At 37.0% G+C, this 14,985-nt stretch overlaps 1 protein-coding gene across 1 annotated transcript in view; it reads right to left on the bottom strand.

Moving 5' to 3' along the window:
• Window positions 1-10,959: 10,959 nt before the first annotated feature.
• LOC134800220 (alpha-tocopherol transfer protein-like) overlaps window positions 10,960-14,985 on the bottom strand; it is a 284,102-nt gene continuing 280,076 nt past the window's right edge. Inside the window, exons 6-8 of the mRNA XM_063772718.1 lie at window positions 14,460-14,594; window positions 13,885-14,098; window positions 10,960-11,229 (exon numbers count right to left, since the gene is read on the bottom strand). Of these exons, the coding sequence (XP_063628788.1) occupies window positions 11,075-11,229; window positions 13,885-14,098; window positions 14,460-14,594 (504 nt within the window). The 3' untranslated portion in view covers window positions 10,960-11,074. The remainder of the gene's footprint in view (window positions 11,230-13,884; window positions 14,099-14,459; window positions 14,595-14,985) is intronic.

Genomic DNA, 14,985 nt, shown 5'->3' with positions numbered 1-14,985 from the left:
TAGGTCAATAATATTCACTGTGAAAAAATACGAGTCCCGAAATCCCAAGGCTTATCCATGTTATGTTTAATGTTTAAGGTCATTCACCCGAAATGGCACTACCTATTCCGATCACTGTTAGTAACACACATGGATCTTATAAAGTATTATTTAAAAAAAACTAACAAATTATATTAAGCTTAAATGAAATAGATACTCGTATTGTGTAACATTTTATACCACTTAGCGCCACTTGCACCATTACACTAACCCGGGGTTAACCGGTTAAACCTGGAGTTAATGGTTACCAGTGCAATTTGATACTTAACCGGTTAACCCCGGCTTAGTGGGATATGGTTCAAGTGGCGATTAGATAATTAAATAACTACCAAGGCGACCTGAAGACATGGGGACATCATTTACTTTTAAGTTAGTAGTTTTTTAATATTTTTTTTTTTCCTTGTTTAAAATAACACCCATAAATGTGCAATAATGTGCTAAATTTTAAACAGAAAATAAAATAATAGTAGTTTATGTGACTGCTACATAATGAAAGGCATTAAAATACGAGTGTGGGTTTATGAAACGAATAAAATGAGTTTCATAATAGTATCACACGAGTGTTTTAATGCCTAATTATGTACAGTTACATACACTGCTTTATCTACACACATATCTACATACAACTTTCTATGATATATTCACTAACCTCATATTACAGCCGACATTGGGGCACTTTCCTCTCTGGCGGAACTCGCGGATATGAGCTGGCGTCTCCGAAATATCTTTATCGCATATTTTACACGAAACTTTTGTTATAGTTACTTTAAAAACAACAAAACAAATTATTTTTTACTTACAAATTAATTAAAATATAAACTGTACGTCAAATGGCGGCAAAAGAAAACTTTTTTCACGCATGTCACGCATCCGTAGTTTTTTTTAACCCCTTACCGCATAGCAAGCCATATTTGTTCACCAAAGTTTGATATTTTTTTAAACATATTAAATTTAATTAAATATCGAAACTACAATACCATTTTTAGAAAGCTAGTTTTCGTGAATCGAAACGTGTTTTTTTTTATTTCGGTGGGTAGTCAATTTATTGCAATAATGTTGTGGGTAAGTGACAGATGCTCGTTCAGTGCAGTGCGGAGTAAATAGATAAACTTTCCAGCTAAATAACAACGATACAAAGGTAAGTAATGACACCAAAAATATATAAATACATAGTTTAAACATCCATTAATACAGGTGACATATGGATTTTGCGATATACGTTGTTTTTGTAATAGTTTTGACCTTGTTCTTGTAAAGGCCAAATTTGGCTTCGTATGCATTCATGCAACATGTCCTGTCATATTTGGCTTCCTATGCATTAAAGTGTAATTTATGTTTTCAGATATGGATCCTTCGCGGTTTTATAGAACATCTAAATATGTAAATATTATACCTGGCGATGGTGACGTAAGTGACGATGACATTGCCTCTGAATCTGATAATGATTATGAACCGATATCTATGCGAACGAAAAAAAAAAAGACACGTAATTATACCGGATTCAGATTCAGATTTTTCTGATGAAGACGATATCCCTTTAAAAAACTTTCAGACCTCATCTACATCTAAAGTTAAGCAACGCAAGTCCATAAAAGAGCAAATTGTCTGGAAAAATGAAAAAATGGAACCGTATGAAGAAAAAAAGTTTGAATTTAAAGGTAGCACTGAGTTACCAGCAATAATAGCAGAATTGGAAACACCAGCCGAAATTTTCAAGTTTTTGTTTACAGATGATCTAATTGACTTCATTGTTAACCAATCGAATCTAAAAGCTCTTCAAGATGATATTAATAAGCCAGCGAACATAACAAATGCTGAATTTAAAAAGTTCGTAGGCATAATCATATTTATGTCGTGTGTAAAGTTACCTGCAACCAGAATGTACTGGGCAAAATATGTTGGCCAAGCCCAGGTTTACGAGGCCATGACATGTAACAGATTTGAAGCTATCAAAAGGTTCTTACACTTTAACAATAACTGCGACTACATCCGTCTAGGAGCAGATGGTCATGATAAGCTTTTTAAAATCAGGCCTGTTCTTGAACACATTCGCCAACGTTTGTTATTGGTCCCTAAGGAAGAGTTTTTAGCAGTAGATGAGCAAATTATCCCTACAAAGTGTCGTCATGAGTTAAAGCAATACAATCCAGCGAAACCACATAAGTGGGGATACAAGAACCAAGTTTTAAGCGGAGTATCAGGTTTCAGTTATGACTTTGATATCTTTGCTGGAGTCCAAAGTAATTCATACCCTGCTGATGCACCTGACCTTGGCGTCAGTTCAAATGTGGTTACTCGACTTACCTCAACGGTTCCTCGACATTTCAATTATAAGGTATGTTTTGACAATTGGTTTAACAGTCCAAAACTTCAAGTATATCTATTTAAAAATGGATTGTTGCCTTTGGGTACTGTACGGCTTAACCGTGTGCCAAACTCAAATATGCCTCCTGAAAAAGAGATGAAAAAACGAGGACGTGGAAGCATGGAGGAAAAGACGGCAATCGTGGATGATGTGAAGTTAAGCTTAGTTTCATGGTTTGACAATAAGACAGTGAATATGCTATCGGCGTATGTGGGAAGCGAACCGACAACAAAAAAAGAACGTTATGTTCGAAAGAAAAAGGAATACCAAGACATAACTTCTCCTCAAGCAGTTGATGTTTACAACCAACACATGGGAGGTGTCGACCTATTAGATTCAATGCTTGGATATTACCGAATTCATCTACGATCTCGTCAATGGTACAAACGGATTTTTTTTCATATGGTCGATATGTGTTTGGTTAATGCGTGGTTGTTATGGCGTCGAATCAATGAAGATCAGTATATGGCATTGTTTGATTTCAAACTTGCTGTTGCAGAGCATTTTCTGAAAGTAGGTCAACCTAGTGCAAGAAAAAGAGGCAGACCAGCTGGCATTAACGTAACACCGACATCAAGTCGTCCAGGTACTCCCTCCAGCCTACCTGCGTCTCCTGTTTCGACCAAAAAGTTTCGCAAGACTCCAATGAGATCTCAAGATTTACCCCTCAATGCTGTTAGATGCGATAATATTGACCATTTTCCTATTTGGACGAAAAACACCCGCCTGTTTTGTAAACATTGTGGGAAGTACCGTTCTTTCACAAAGTGCGAGAAATGCTTGGTATATTTATGTTTTAACGATAAACGTAACTGTTTTACCGATTTTCACAAAATATAGTTAACACGATACCATTAAACCTGGCTACATACGAAGCCAAATATGATTAACCAGTGAATTCACTATAATGCATATGAAGCCATATATGGCGTTGCCTTGTAGTTTCTTTATTAATAAATAAAAAAAATCAAAAACTATGTCAAAGTGTTATATATATCCAATAAAGTTATATTTTGCAGAAAAATATTTTTTTATTCAAACCTTTAATAATTCATGCGGTAAGGGGTTAATTCAGAGACAAACTAGAGTCGGGGTCGTTTACCATATCGTCCGATACCAACTTACATGCGGGATTTGTCAATATTGTATGCAATTGTCATTTGATTTCGAATAAAACGTCATCTCGACTGATATTAGAATAGGGGTCAAATCAAATTGCTTTTTTTAATCAGAGATGTTCGAAATTTGAATGCATTACCAAATCGATTTTGATAATGTAATGTGAGTAATGAAGCTATTACCACATTTTCACAGATAAGAAATTTGCTGTAACAAAACAGTTTATCGTGATGTGGGCCATTACTTACGCATTTTGAGGGCGTCATAGAGAGTTTATGATATGTTTTGTAGATAAAACTATAAACAAGCCTTTGAAATAATTTCCAAAACAGTGTACCTATAACCATAAAAAATATTGATCAAGCGCTACAAAGAAAATTGTTTTACAGTATTTTTTATTTCTATCTAAACCTTGAAATATTCATTCCGTTTAAAATTTTGCTTAGCAGTTCTCTCATATGGATAAATTTACCTTTGTACCTTTATTTCTGTAACATTTTAGGTTTAACGCGTTGTGTATAACAAATTGATTACTAATACTACGACAATCCAGGCATGTGCGGTAGATTCCTTTTTAGCTATGCCCTCTCTAAACAGGCCGCGTATCCAACATGCCAATCGCTTACACTCCGTAGCGATCGAAATGCAACTGTCACTGTCGCACTGATATAGAATAGTGATAGAGAGACACAAAGCGTTTCGTTGTCGAAGCGATAGCGATTGTCACCTTGGCTAGGCCGGCAGGCCGCGTAGCCGACACGCCAATCGCTTACGCTCCGTAGCGATCGAAATGCAACTGTCACTGTCGCACTAATTTAGAAGAGTGATAGAGAGACACAAAGCGTTTCGTTGTCGTAGCGATAGCGATTGTCACCCTTGGCTAGGCCGGCAGATGCATTTTGGTGGTCTACTTTGACATAGGTCTGTGTCAGACAGTCTCTATCTGGCGAAGTTAGATTGCAAGTTACAGGCAAGGGTCAGGTTAAGTTAGAACTTTGCTACATATGTCGTGTAATTTATTTATCGTCATATCTATGGCTAGACTCATGGACGAATAAAACATGTAGACTGACACTGTCTAAAAAAACCAGTCAAGTGCGAGTTGGACTCGCGTTCCAAGGGTTCTATTACCACCCAATTTTTAAAAATGTATTTTTTTATGTGGAATGTGAATGAAATGTCTTTTAGAAATCCGTAGGGGTCGGATCAAAAACTAAGTAATTAAGTATGACTCACGCTTGACTGCACATTTCTAATAGGTTTTCCTGTCATCTATAGGTCAAGAACTATTTTGTGTATTTTTTTCAAAATTTTAGACCCTGTAGTTTCGGAGATAAAGGGGGGAATGGTCGGACAGACAGACAGACACACAGATGCGAGAGTGATCCTATAAGGGTGCCGTTTTTTCCTTTTGAGGTACGGAACCCTAAAAATCGCGTTAATGTGGCAATAATGTGCGTACGTATATTATGTACCGTAAAATGGGGTGAGTTGGGTGAAATTTGACTTTCAAACCTCGATAAAATTTTATTTTTTCATGTGAAAACTGAATGGTGTATATAATAAGTGGTTCGGACGTTTGTATTTCAGTTTGTATTTTATTTTGGGTAGTTCCATTTCATAACTTTGACGATAAAGAGGAAAACCCACCTCACCCCGTAGTGCCTCGTATTTGGGGTGAGAGGGTTTTTCATACAAAGGTGATTTTGGAAGATTGTTGGATAGATTTTTTTTATTATGCGTATTACTATAGCCCCATTTTAAATTGGAATACATTATTTTTGTAGCAGTAGCCTTAAAATCCCTTCTCACCCCCCTCTCAAACCTTCTCTCCCCATTCATAACCCAATTCTCCCCGCGAAACCTACTCACCCCGTTTTACGGTATAGCCAAAAAAATGACAGTACCGATCATGTCAACGACTGGCTTCATAACATTGTTTATTGGAATGCTACGCAATCCTTTTTTGATGTAAATATTTTATACCTATTTATACCTATTTAAAATATTTCTTCTAGCATCTTTGACGATTACAACGAAAGAGCTTTATTGGAATGCTACGCAATCCTTTTTTGATGTAAATATTTTATACCTATTTATACCTATTTAAAATATTTCTTCTAGCATCTTTGACGATTACAACGAAAGAGCTTTATTGGAATGCTACGCAATCCTTTTTTGATGTAAATATTTTATACCTATTTATACCTATTTAAAATATTTCTTCTAGCATCTTTGACGATTACAACGAAAGAGCTTGTAAACAGTCTTGCCTTATAGACGGTTTTCTCCACATTGATTTTTCCACTGAAAATCCGCAACATGGCGAAGACCTAATATAATCTACAGGCTTTATGATTCTTCATGGCAGCGTGGTAACATTTGGTTTTGGTCATTATGTCTGTCAAACTAATTCCCGTTCCCGTCACGGTATCGTTACGAGAACGTCACGCCTCGCTCGTCAGCGAGTAATTAACGCCAATGTTTATTACGAAATATAATTCCTTCCACCCTCTTGTTACATTCTATTCACGTAATACAATTATACTACAATAGACTTTAATTTACTTTGAGCTTCAAGACGCAAGATGTGTCTCGCTGTATGAATATTAAAAATGTTAGCATATCAAATGAATATGATCTTTATGCGTGTGTAATAGGGTTGAGTTTAGTGTGTAGTTGCAGGTTTCTTCCATGCGAGCAAGATTTGTTACTTATGTGAGGTGCTAAGCAAATGTTTGTAGGCGTTATTGTTACCTTAGCTGGGGGATGGAATAATATAGAACTTGATATCAACGAAAGTGGACTCCACTTCTAATCTTTCTGTACCTATCAATTGTTCAAAGTAGTATTGAAAGATAAGATGTGGAGTGTATAATGTGAACATTATACCGGGTGTGGCCTGTAACACGAGCAAATAATTATAACATAGATTGTACTCCTCAAACGATGACACTTTTGATCAACAACTTTAAAAATTATGAAGTATTTAGAGTTCTTATTTATCATACAAAATAAATATTATCTTCAATGGATGCCATCGCCACGCCGTAACATTGTGATTGACGTTGCTTGTCACGCCTTAAACATAACAAAATACGCAATAGATTGCGTCTTAGAATAAACTTTAAAGTGTATTAAAAATCAAACCACGAGTTATTTTTAAAAGTTGCTGAACAAATGTTGGTCAGTATGAGGAGTACAGTCTACAGTCAAATTTTTTGCTCGTATTACAGGCCACAGACTGTATATTAATCACTACATTTTATAAAACAAAGTCCCCCGCTGCGTCTGTCTGTTTGTGTGTATGTATGTTCGCGATAAACTCAAAAACTACTGAACGGATTTTCATGCACTTTTCACCTATCAATAGAGTGATTATTGAGGAAGGTTTAGGTATATAATTTGTTAAGGTTTTGTGTAACCCGTGCGAAGCCGGGGCGAGTCGCTAGTATACCTATCGGGTCCTATATAATTTTATAAATGTATGTATCATTTAATTTATAATATAAACAGCAACACTCTTAAGTAATTGTGCATCGGTGGACCTTATGCCCATTGTAATAAGGTTTACGAACTGTCAGTAACAGAATAGTTAACAGTTTCAATCTCGAAACCGCAAAACAATTCATTATTATAAATCTAAAATAAAGGAGAGCTAAGTATGGACAGTCGACGTCAAAGATATGTTTACATTTTTCGCCTTATTATTATGTATAAGGGAGTAAGATGCAAAAGTGTAAACATATCTATGACGGCGACTGTACCTACTATTTTTTTTTTTGCGATATCGTAATTGATTTTTTTTTCTTAGCCTATTTGAGTGTCCCACTGCTGGGCAAAGGCCTCTCCCCTTAATTTCCACGACTCTCGATTGGGTGCTTCCTCCGGCCTGTTGTTCAGGAATCTGTCCAGGTCATCTCGCCATTTCCGTTTCGGCCTACCGCGGCCACATCCCTCTACCGGCATCCATTGGTTAGCTTAGCCACCAACCGCCCACCTCTCCGGATGCATGCGGTAGACGTGACCGGCCCAGTCCCATTTGAGTTTTAGAGCGCAGCGTGGTGTTTCTTATGCGATCAGTTAGTTTAACACCTAGAATACTGCGCTCCATGGCGCGTTGGCAAACCCTCAGTTTGGACTTCTGAATCTCTGTGAGTGACCAAGTTTGAGCGCCGTAGGTTAGAACAGGCAGAATACACATGTCAACGAGTTTGCGCTTCAGTGACAATGGAAGGTCGCCCTTCATTAGCTCCTTCATGGACCAGTAGCTCTTCCAGGCATTTTGAACACGGCGCTCAACTTCCTTGTCTTGCCTGTTGTTGAAAGAGTCTAGCTGGCCCAAGTAGATGTACTCGTCAACATAGTGTATGATCTGCCCGTCCACCTAGTTGGTATATACGGGATGAAATTTTAACCAACGTTTATACTCTACGTAGTGACCTTATAGGCCGTACTGAACAACTTTTATTATGGGGCCAATGCCGAATACGCGAAATTTGGCTGTCCCATAGAAATCAGCGGCATCACATCAGCCGGAATGTATGAAACAGCCTAATTTTTAATCGCGACTTAGGCATTGGTACCTTAATTAAAGGTATTCAGAAGTAGACTATGAACGGTGTTTAAAATTTCACCCTGTATTAAATATCGTTATAAAATTAGTACCTACCTTTTTTATTTTCTATTGTTATGTTTTATATTTACTATTAACTTGACCACAATTAACGACAAATGAATGATCTACCCCCCTTATTATAAGTACTTACTCTGTATTCTAATTCATACCTACATAACAAATATCGTCACTTACCTACCTACAAACATGCAAAAAGGTTGATGGTTGTTGATGCGTTTGACGTGATCTTTGCCCGAAAGTGACAAGGACAAATAACATGTTAGTTACTTCTGCTAATTAAAGAAATAATAATCAGTAACTAATATAAATTATAGGTAAACTAAAATAGATATCACAAAATGAACTAAAGAAAATGTGACCAAACACCCCCCAGTGGCCGAGGTCTATTGTCCTAGAGGTCCAGAGCGTTACAGCCGTATTCGAACATTGACGTTTCTTCAAACAAAAACGTCACTTTTGACACTTGTTTGACACTGACATATCCAATCCATATCGTTTCAATATCTAGTATTTGACATATCTCATAGTTCGAATACGGCTGTTAGCCGCGTAAGCTGAAAATGCCGGTTCTTTTCCGGCCTCGGTCACTACTGGAAGGGTCGGCCACTTTTTCTTTAGTAAGACATCTATTTCTGTTTATAAGAATCATAGATAATTTAACAAACGCGACTTTGGCAGCGTATTATCGCGTACTCTTACTCAGGTTTTAGTGGTATTTCATTTCTTCAACGCTCTGGCTGTGAAATGAACTCCCTGCCGAAGTTTTTTTCTATGGTACAAGGTATTTGACTGTAATGCGCCTATGATATCCTTGAAGTTGCACGCGTCCATAGGCTGTGTTAACTGCTTACCATTACACGGGTAACGGGCAGGCCAATGCCAACGTAGTACAAAATGAAAAATATCGTGTTTATCTTCGTTATAACTGTTATTATCTGCCTTTTACACTCTTTCTTACAAGAAAATTAACGCAAATATTCGTTGTTTAAAATAACGAATCAAGCTGTAACTTTAAATAATAAAAGCACCCCTTGTTTTTGTTTGCCAAATGAAACTTTTTACAATTTTAAGCAGAAAATTAGCTCGCCAATACAAAGAAGTCAGGTGTTTTTAGGCCGTTTGTATAATAAAGAGTAAACGGTTATTATGCTAATTGCTGTTTTTTACGTTATGAAGGGATAAAAGGGAATTTATTGTTCGGGCCGGGTGTTAAAACGGAGGCAGAAAGTACCTTTGTTTATCTCTTTTTTCTTAGTTAGGGTCATTAACATTACGCATTCATGAGGGTGTAGATATCTTTAGTACTTTTAGGGTTTTTATATGTATTATGTATATGTATTTTATATTGTATTATGTATTTATGCATTTTCAGTATCATAGCTACCGGGATGCGGAATTTCATCAATGATATCGAGCGCACAAAAATAATTGTTTGTTCTATTCTAACTTTACTTTATGTAGGTTTATATGTAACCCCGTATTAATAGAGAGTTATTCATTGTAGAAGAGACGCACAGGCCTATTCGGATTTTGAGATAATCACAAGATCTTGAGACGATTTAGAGATCAACTAGATCTACATTAGATATCGACTAGATGTGACTTGGATATCTAAGTCATAACTTGTCGAAATCGTTCAAGAGGACCTCCAGAATCGCGGAAACGTCAAATTTGACATATCTATCTTACAAATATCTTTAAATTATCCGTATCGTAACTTGTTGAAGTCTAGTAGAAATCTAATTCATTTTCCGAATCGAGCCGGCAATGTGTAAGAATAAAGGATGACTCACGTGATTTCATGTCATAGAAAAGTAAGCGCCGGAAGCTCCGGCCCGGACACGGCCCGGTATGTCGTGTGTCATCCTTAAAATGGGCTTCTAAATTGACAGCTGATGTAGACCATCCTGTACAGTCGACTTCACTAACATCTTTGCAAGCTAACCTTCCAAAAATTACATTTACACATAGTCTTGTCTGGAAACCTTGTATTAAAAGCCATTTAAGCGTTATGCTTCTGAATTCAATGGATTTATTGTGTTTGTTACTATAGATAATTTATTATAGTCACAATGCATCATATCAGCTAAAAATAACAAATAAATACAATCATTTAAACCTCCCTATTTAAATAATCCTTAATTTACCACGAACATTCGTCAGGTGACAATCAAAACTCACTAATTGCAAAAAATATATATGTATACATCGTCGGGTGACAAGCAAAACTCACTAAGAAAACACTACTCACTAAAATATTAAAGTAACAATGCACTTAATTACACTTGTAAAACGGTTTATTGTCCAATAATTTCAATGATGTTAGTTAGTGACTTTTGCTTGTCACCCGACGACATATTAATTTTATTTTGGTACTACATACAACGGTTCACTACGGCTTTTAGTTTCTAGTAGTATAAGTTCTTGTTCTCAACTGACTTTAAAATGATGAAACTTTAAAATGTGTTTCTTTTCATTTCTTTGCAATTCTATTCAAAGGATGTCCACATTATGTTCATGTTTTGAACGAACAAAATTTTACATTTTTCTGATAAAATATCAAATAGGTATTAAACAAATAATGATACTCGTATCTTATCTGTTAGGTATTAAGTAATATTTATATTTTATGATTCATTCCTGATGTAGGTACGCAGTAGAATTTCTAAAGTTCGTACAGGTTCTAAGACTTCTAAGTGGACTGGGCGTGTCATGGATCTTTAAAAAAATTCTAAATACGTATTTCAATATCAGTGACGAGCGACTAGCGGCGAGTTCGGCGGGGCGAGCAGTGTTGTGTTGTGTCGAGCGTCCAGGGTATTTGAGCAGCGTGCAATGAGGCAACTCGCATAAGTTTTCATGTTTTTAAACGCTCCGCTTGTCGCCGCCAGTTGAACGTCCACTTTGAACACTTAGTCAACGCTCAAAGTCCTAAAGGAACCTGACATGCCCATGTAGTCATCAATGGAGCCATCTTTTGGCTTTTTGGACAGGTCAACCGTCGCTTGTTGAGTCTCCTTCATGTATTCTATATGCTCTTTGGAACCGAGCTCCTTGAAGAAATTTTCTGGAAATGCAAATGATTGGATAAAATTGATTGGAATAATGTTTATAACAAAACTAAAATTTGGACGAACGGCCCGATTCGAACTTTAAGATACGTCAAATATTACGACTAGATACGATATAGATTAGATATGTCAGTGTCAAAACTGTTGTTTTTGTTTGAAGAAGCGTCACTTTTGACACTGACATATCTAATCCATAACGTATGTAGTCGTAACATTTGTTGTAGGTATCTTAAAGTTAGAATCGGGCAGGAAGTTTGTTGTGACTGAATAATAAAAATGCGTGAGACTTTTTAGATGTTTACAGTACATCTGGTGCTCCATTACGACACCCTGTGCAACAAGCACATTACGTAACTACGTCGAAAATTTAAAGGGCCATATGTACTGTAACACGTACGATACACGTGCGAGTAGGTAATTCGCAACTCGTGTCGATTTAAAACATTCGTTTCGGTCGTGTTTTAAAATTCGCCACTCGTTGCGAATTTCCTATTTTCACACTTGTATCGTAAATTATTGAACCTTGAAAAACTTGTAAAGACAGAAAAACACAAGAAGTTATTTTGCAATATAGGTATTGTTATCGGTTAAAAAATAATAAATAATAGGTATATTACAATGTGTAATAACATTTCTATTTTGATATTATTTGTATTTTTACTCAGCTAATAGATAAAACGTCATTACAGGAAGCTGAACTTAGATACTTGTAAGATAAGATAAAGATAAAGATAGTTTATTATTCAATAGGCATATTACAATGCGCTTATGAACGTCAAATAAAGCTACACGGGCTCCAACCCTACACCTCTCTCTCGAGTATTAAATTTAATATTTTTGTATATGAAACAATAGTAGAAACGTATAGGAAACTTTTACTTATTAGAGCGTTTTCACATTGTCCGATCCGATATCGGATGTAGGATCCTACATCCGCGTAGTCAGGCTGCGGGGGCGCGCCCGGGCAAGCATTATGCCTACACATACGCAAACAAACGAATATTATCAGTCTGACAGCTGACGGGGGGCTCCGACATGGCTGAATTTATCGGAAGCGCCTTTCCGATATCGGATGTCGGAAGGCGCCTATGAGAAAAATAGCTGCAGGAGAGTGCCATTGGCATTAAGTCCGCCGTTTTTGCGTTATTTATCATTTTGTAATAATGATTTATTCAATGCATAAACAAATACAGAGAAATAAATTGTATTTCCTCCCGACATCCGATATCGGATCGGACAATGTGAAAACGCTCTTAAACTTAAAAACCATTTAACGTTAATAATTTACATGAAAGGTCAAGAAGGTTAAATATCGTAGGCACTACCTACTAGACAACATCCTTAGTTGCAAAAATATATACATATAATGCGAATGCTGACGTTCGAACGATCGACCTTTAACTAACAAACTATGCGGGTCATAGACGTCATTCCAAATGGGTTTTTTCGCCGATTCCATCATAAAAATGCAATCATCATCAATATTTAAGAGCTATGCTCTTGTCGGTGGAGTAATCGCCACTCTTCTTTTTGCTGGGCCAGCCTTTTAACTCCCTCGTACGACACGACAGAAACTCCATCTTTTATTTGGCTGAGATATGTGAGCCTGGGCCTTCCTCTGCGTCTTTTCCCCTTAATATTGCCCTCCAGGATGTTTAAAAAGAATATGTCGTACCGTATCAGGTGGCCAACCATCTTGCCCCCCCAAAAAAAATGCAATGTACGAATAAAAAAAACTTTCATTAAATTAGGTAGGTGCTAAGTAAAGCAGAGCTGCATAAAACTTCTACATATAACCACAGAATAAATAATAGTACTACCGTACAGAAAGGAAACTTCCTACAAAACCGAAGTTTGACAGCGGTTCAGGGTCGAATCATGCTGTCCCTTTCTAATATATGGCACTATCCCTTTCGGCTATTTAGGGTTGTCAAAATTAAAGCCATTATCTTATCTGTGGTCGTGCACGCAAAGGGACGTCAAGTTGGGTCAACCCTAATAATTGCTCGGAGCAATGCTGAGCCGAGCGGAGTTTGGCCGAAGTCAGGAGTTTCGCACCCCTGATATAACTCAAGAACAGTTGGGACTGATCGTTTAAAGGCTCCTCTTCACGTTGGGCCAACGCCAACGCCAACGAGGGACGCAGCCATGCGGTAGAATGAGATAGCAATATCACTTACTCCCTCTAACGCATAAATGCGTCCCTCGTTGGCGTTGGCGTTGGCCCAACGTGATGAGGAGCCTTAAAAAAAATCTAGTATGTCTGTGGAACAGCTAAACCGATAGCACGGCTACGCGAACAACAGCTGCACTACTGTTGCGACGTTACTGTCATTCATTGTCTTGTCATTCATTTTACTATGGAAATTGACAATAACATCGACGTGTCGGAGCAGTAGTGCAGCTGCGGTCAGAAATGGAGTGTTACCTTAAGTAGGTCCTCTGGCGCTTCTTTCATCCGAAAGCGGCCACCAATCCATTTCACATTTTTGTCCACCTGCCATCACTCTGCCTGACAACATGTCCCGCCAAATTGCATTTAAGCTTAGTAATGACGTCACCCACGACTCGCACCTCAATGCGACATACAAAATTACATAATATAAGGGAACCTCGCCATAATTTTGTGCAAAATCAAACGTCACTCTTACCCATCATTACATCAAAAGGTTCGCCATCACCGCCGTATTCTGCCGGCAATATTTTTTTAGGAATGAAGTCATACAGGGTGTCCAAGCTTCGATGAACGTGCAGCCTGTCTGCGAGTTTCTTGCTCACCACTTGCTTAACGAGCGATACTAGTGCATCTGATACCTTCGATTTCGTTATTAGATGGACACCCTGAATTCGCATCCCAAATCCTCCCTGAAAAAAATATTAAAATTTAACATACATACGCGACTCTATGCGTCTATTAAATAGCGATGTGACAGACAAATTTTGTCTGTCACCTCGCTAAATATCTAAGGGGAACTACTAGTTTACGCTATATATATGAAATTGGGAATTAATATAAACAAGGCCAATCCAGATGCATTGAAAGTGTTTTCTTAAGTAGGACTGCTGATGAAAATGATTACAGTATAAACATTTTTGTGATTTTGCTATTATTAGGTGTTGATAAAGGTTATCTTATAACGGATATATGAATACACACAATACATCTCATACCTCTTTCGTGGGTGACGAAATTGTCTCGCGTTAAGATTAGGTACAAATGACTTACCATGTATAAATGAACCATCTGCTGAAGTTGTGAAGGGCTTAGAATTGCGAGCAAATCTAATAGGTTAACATCTCGGTAATCTAGCATAATAACAAATCCATTTGGATAATCGTGCTTTTTCATGTACTCGCACAGCTGAAAATAAATTTAAAACATTGTTAATAATATACAAAACTATATGCCAAACCAATTTTTCATTAAAAAAAGCGCGAGTCATTATTTTGTACGGGGGTTCTACTTTTAGCGCCTGATTTTTTTTTTAAATTGCCGCCTTTTCTTACTGACGAAATTGGACTATCACAAACTAAATTGGTATTAAAAGTGTGTAGCTTCAATACTCAATGAATTAAAAAATTTAAATATTACATGAATATAATATTTTGTCATAGATTTAGTACGTTTTAATTACCAAAATTCAAGCGATAATCGTTTAAAAAAAAGTTCTGATAGGCCTCAAGCCTCGGAGTGCGAATCCGATTCGCACTTTTCCGGTTTTAGGCGAACGATTACCAAGCCTTATATAAAA

The sequence above is a fragment of the Cydia splendana genome, chromosome 19 (genome assembly GCF_910591565.1).
Source record: "Cydia splendana chromosome 19, ilCydSple1.2, whole genome shotgun sequence".
Lineage (NCBI taxonomy): Eukaryota > Metazoa > Arthropoda > Insecta > Lepidoptera > Tortricidae > Cydia > Cydia splendana.
The sequence above is the reverse complement of the archived record's forward strand: the minus strand, read 5'-3'. Positions and strand labels throughout refer to the sequence as shown.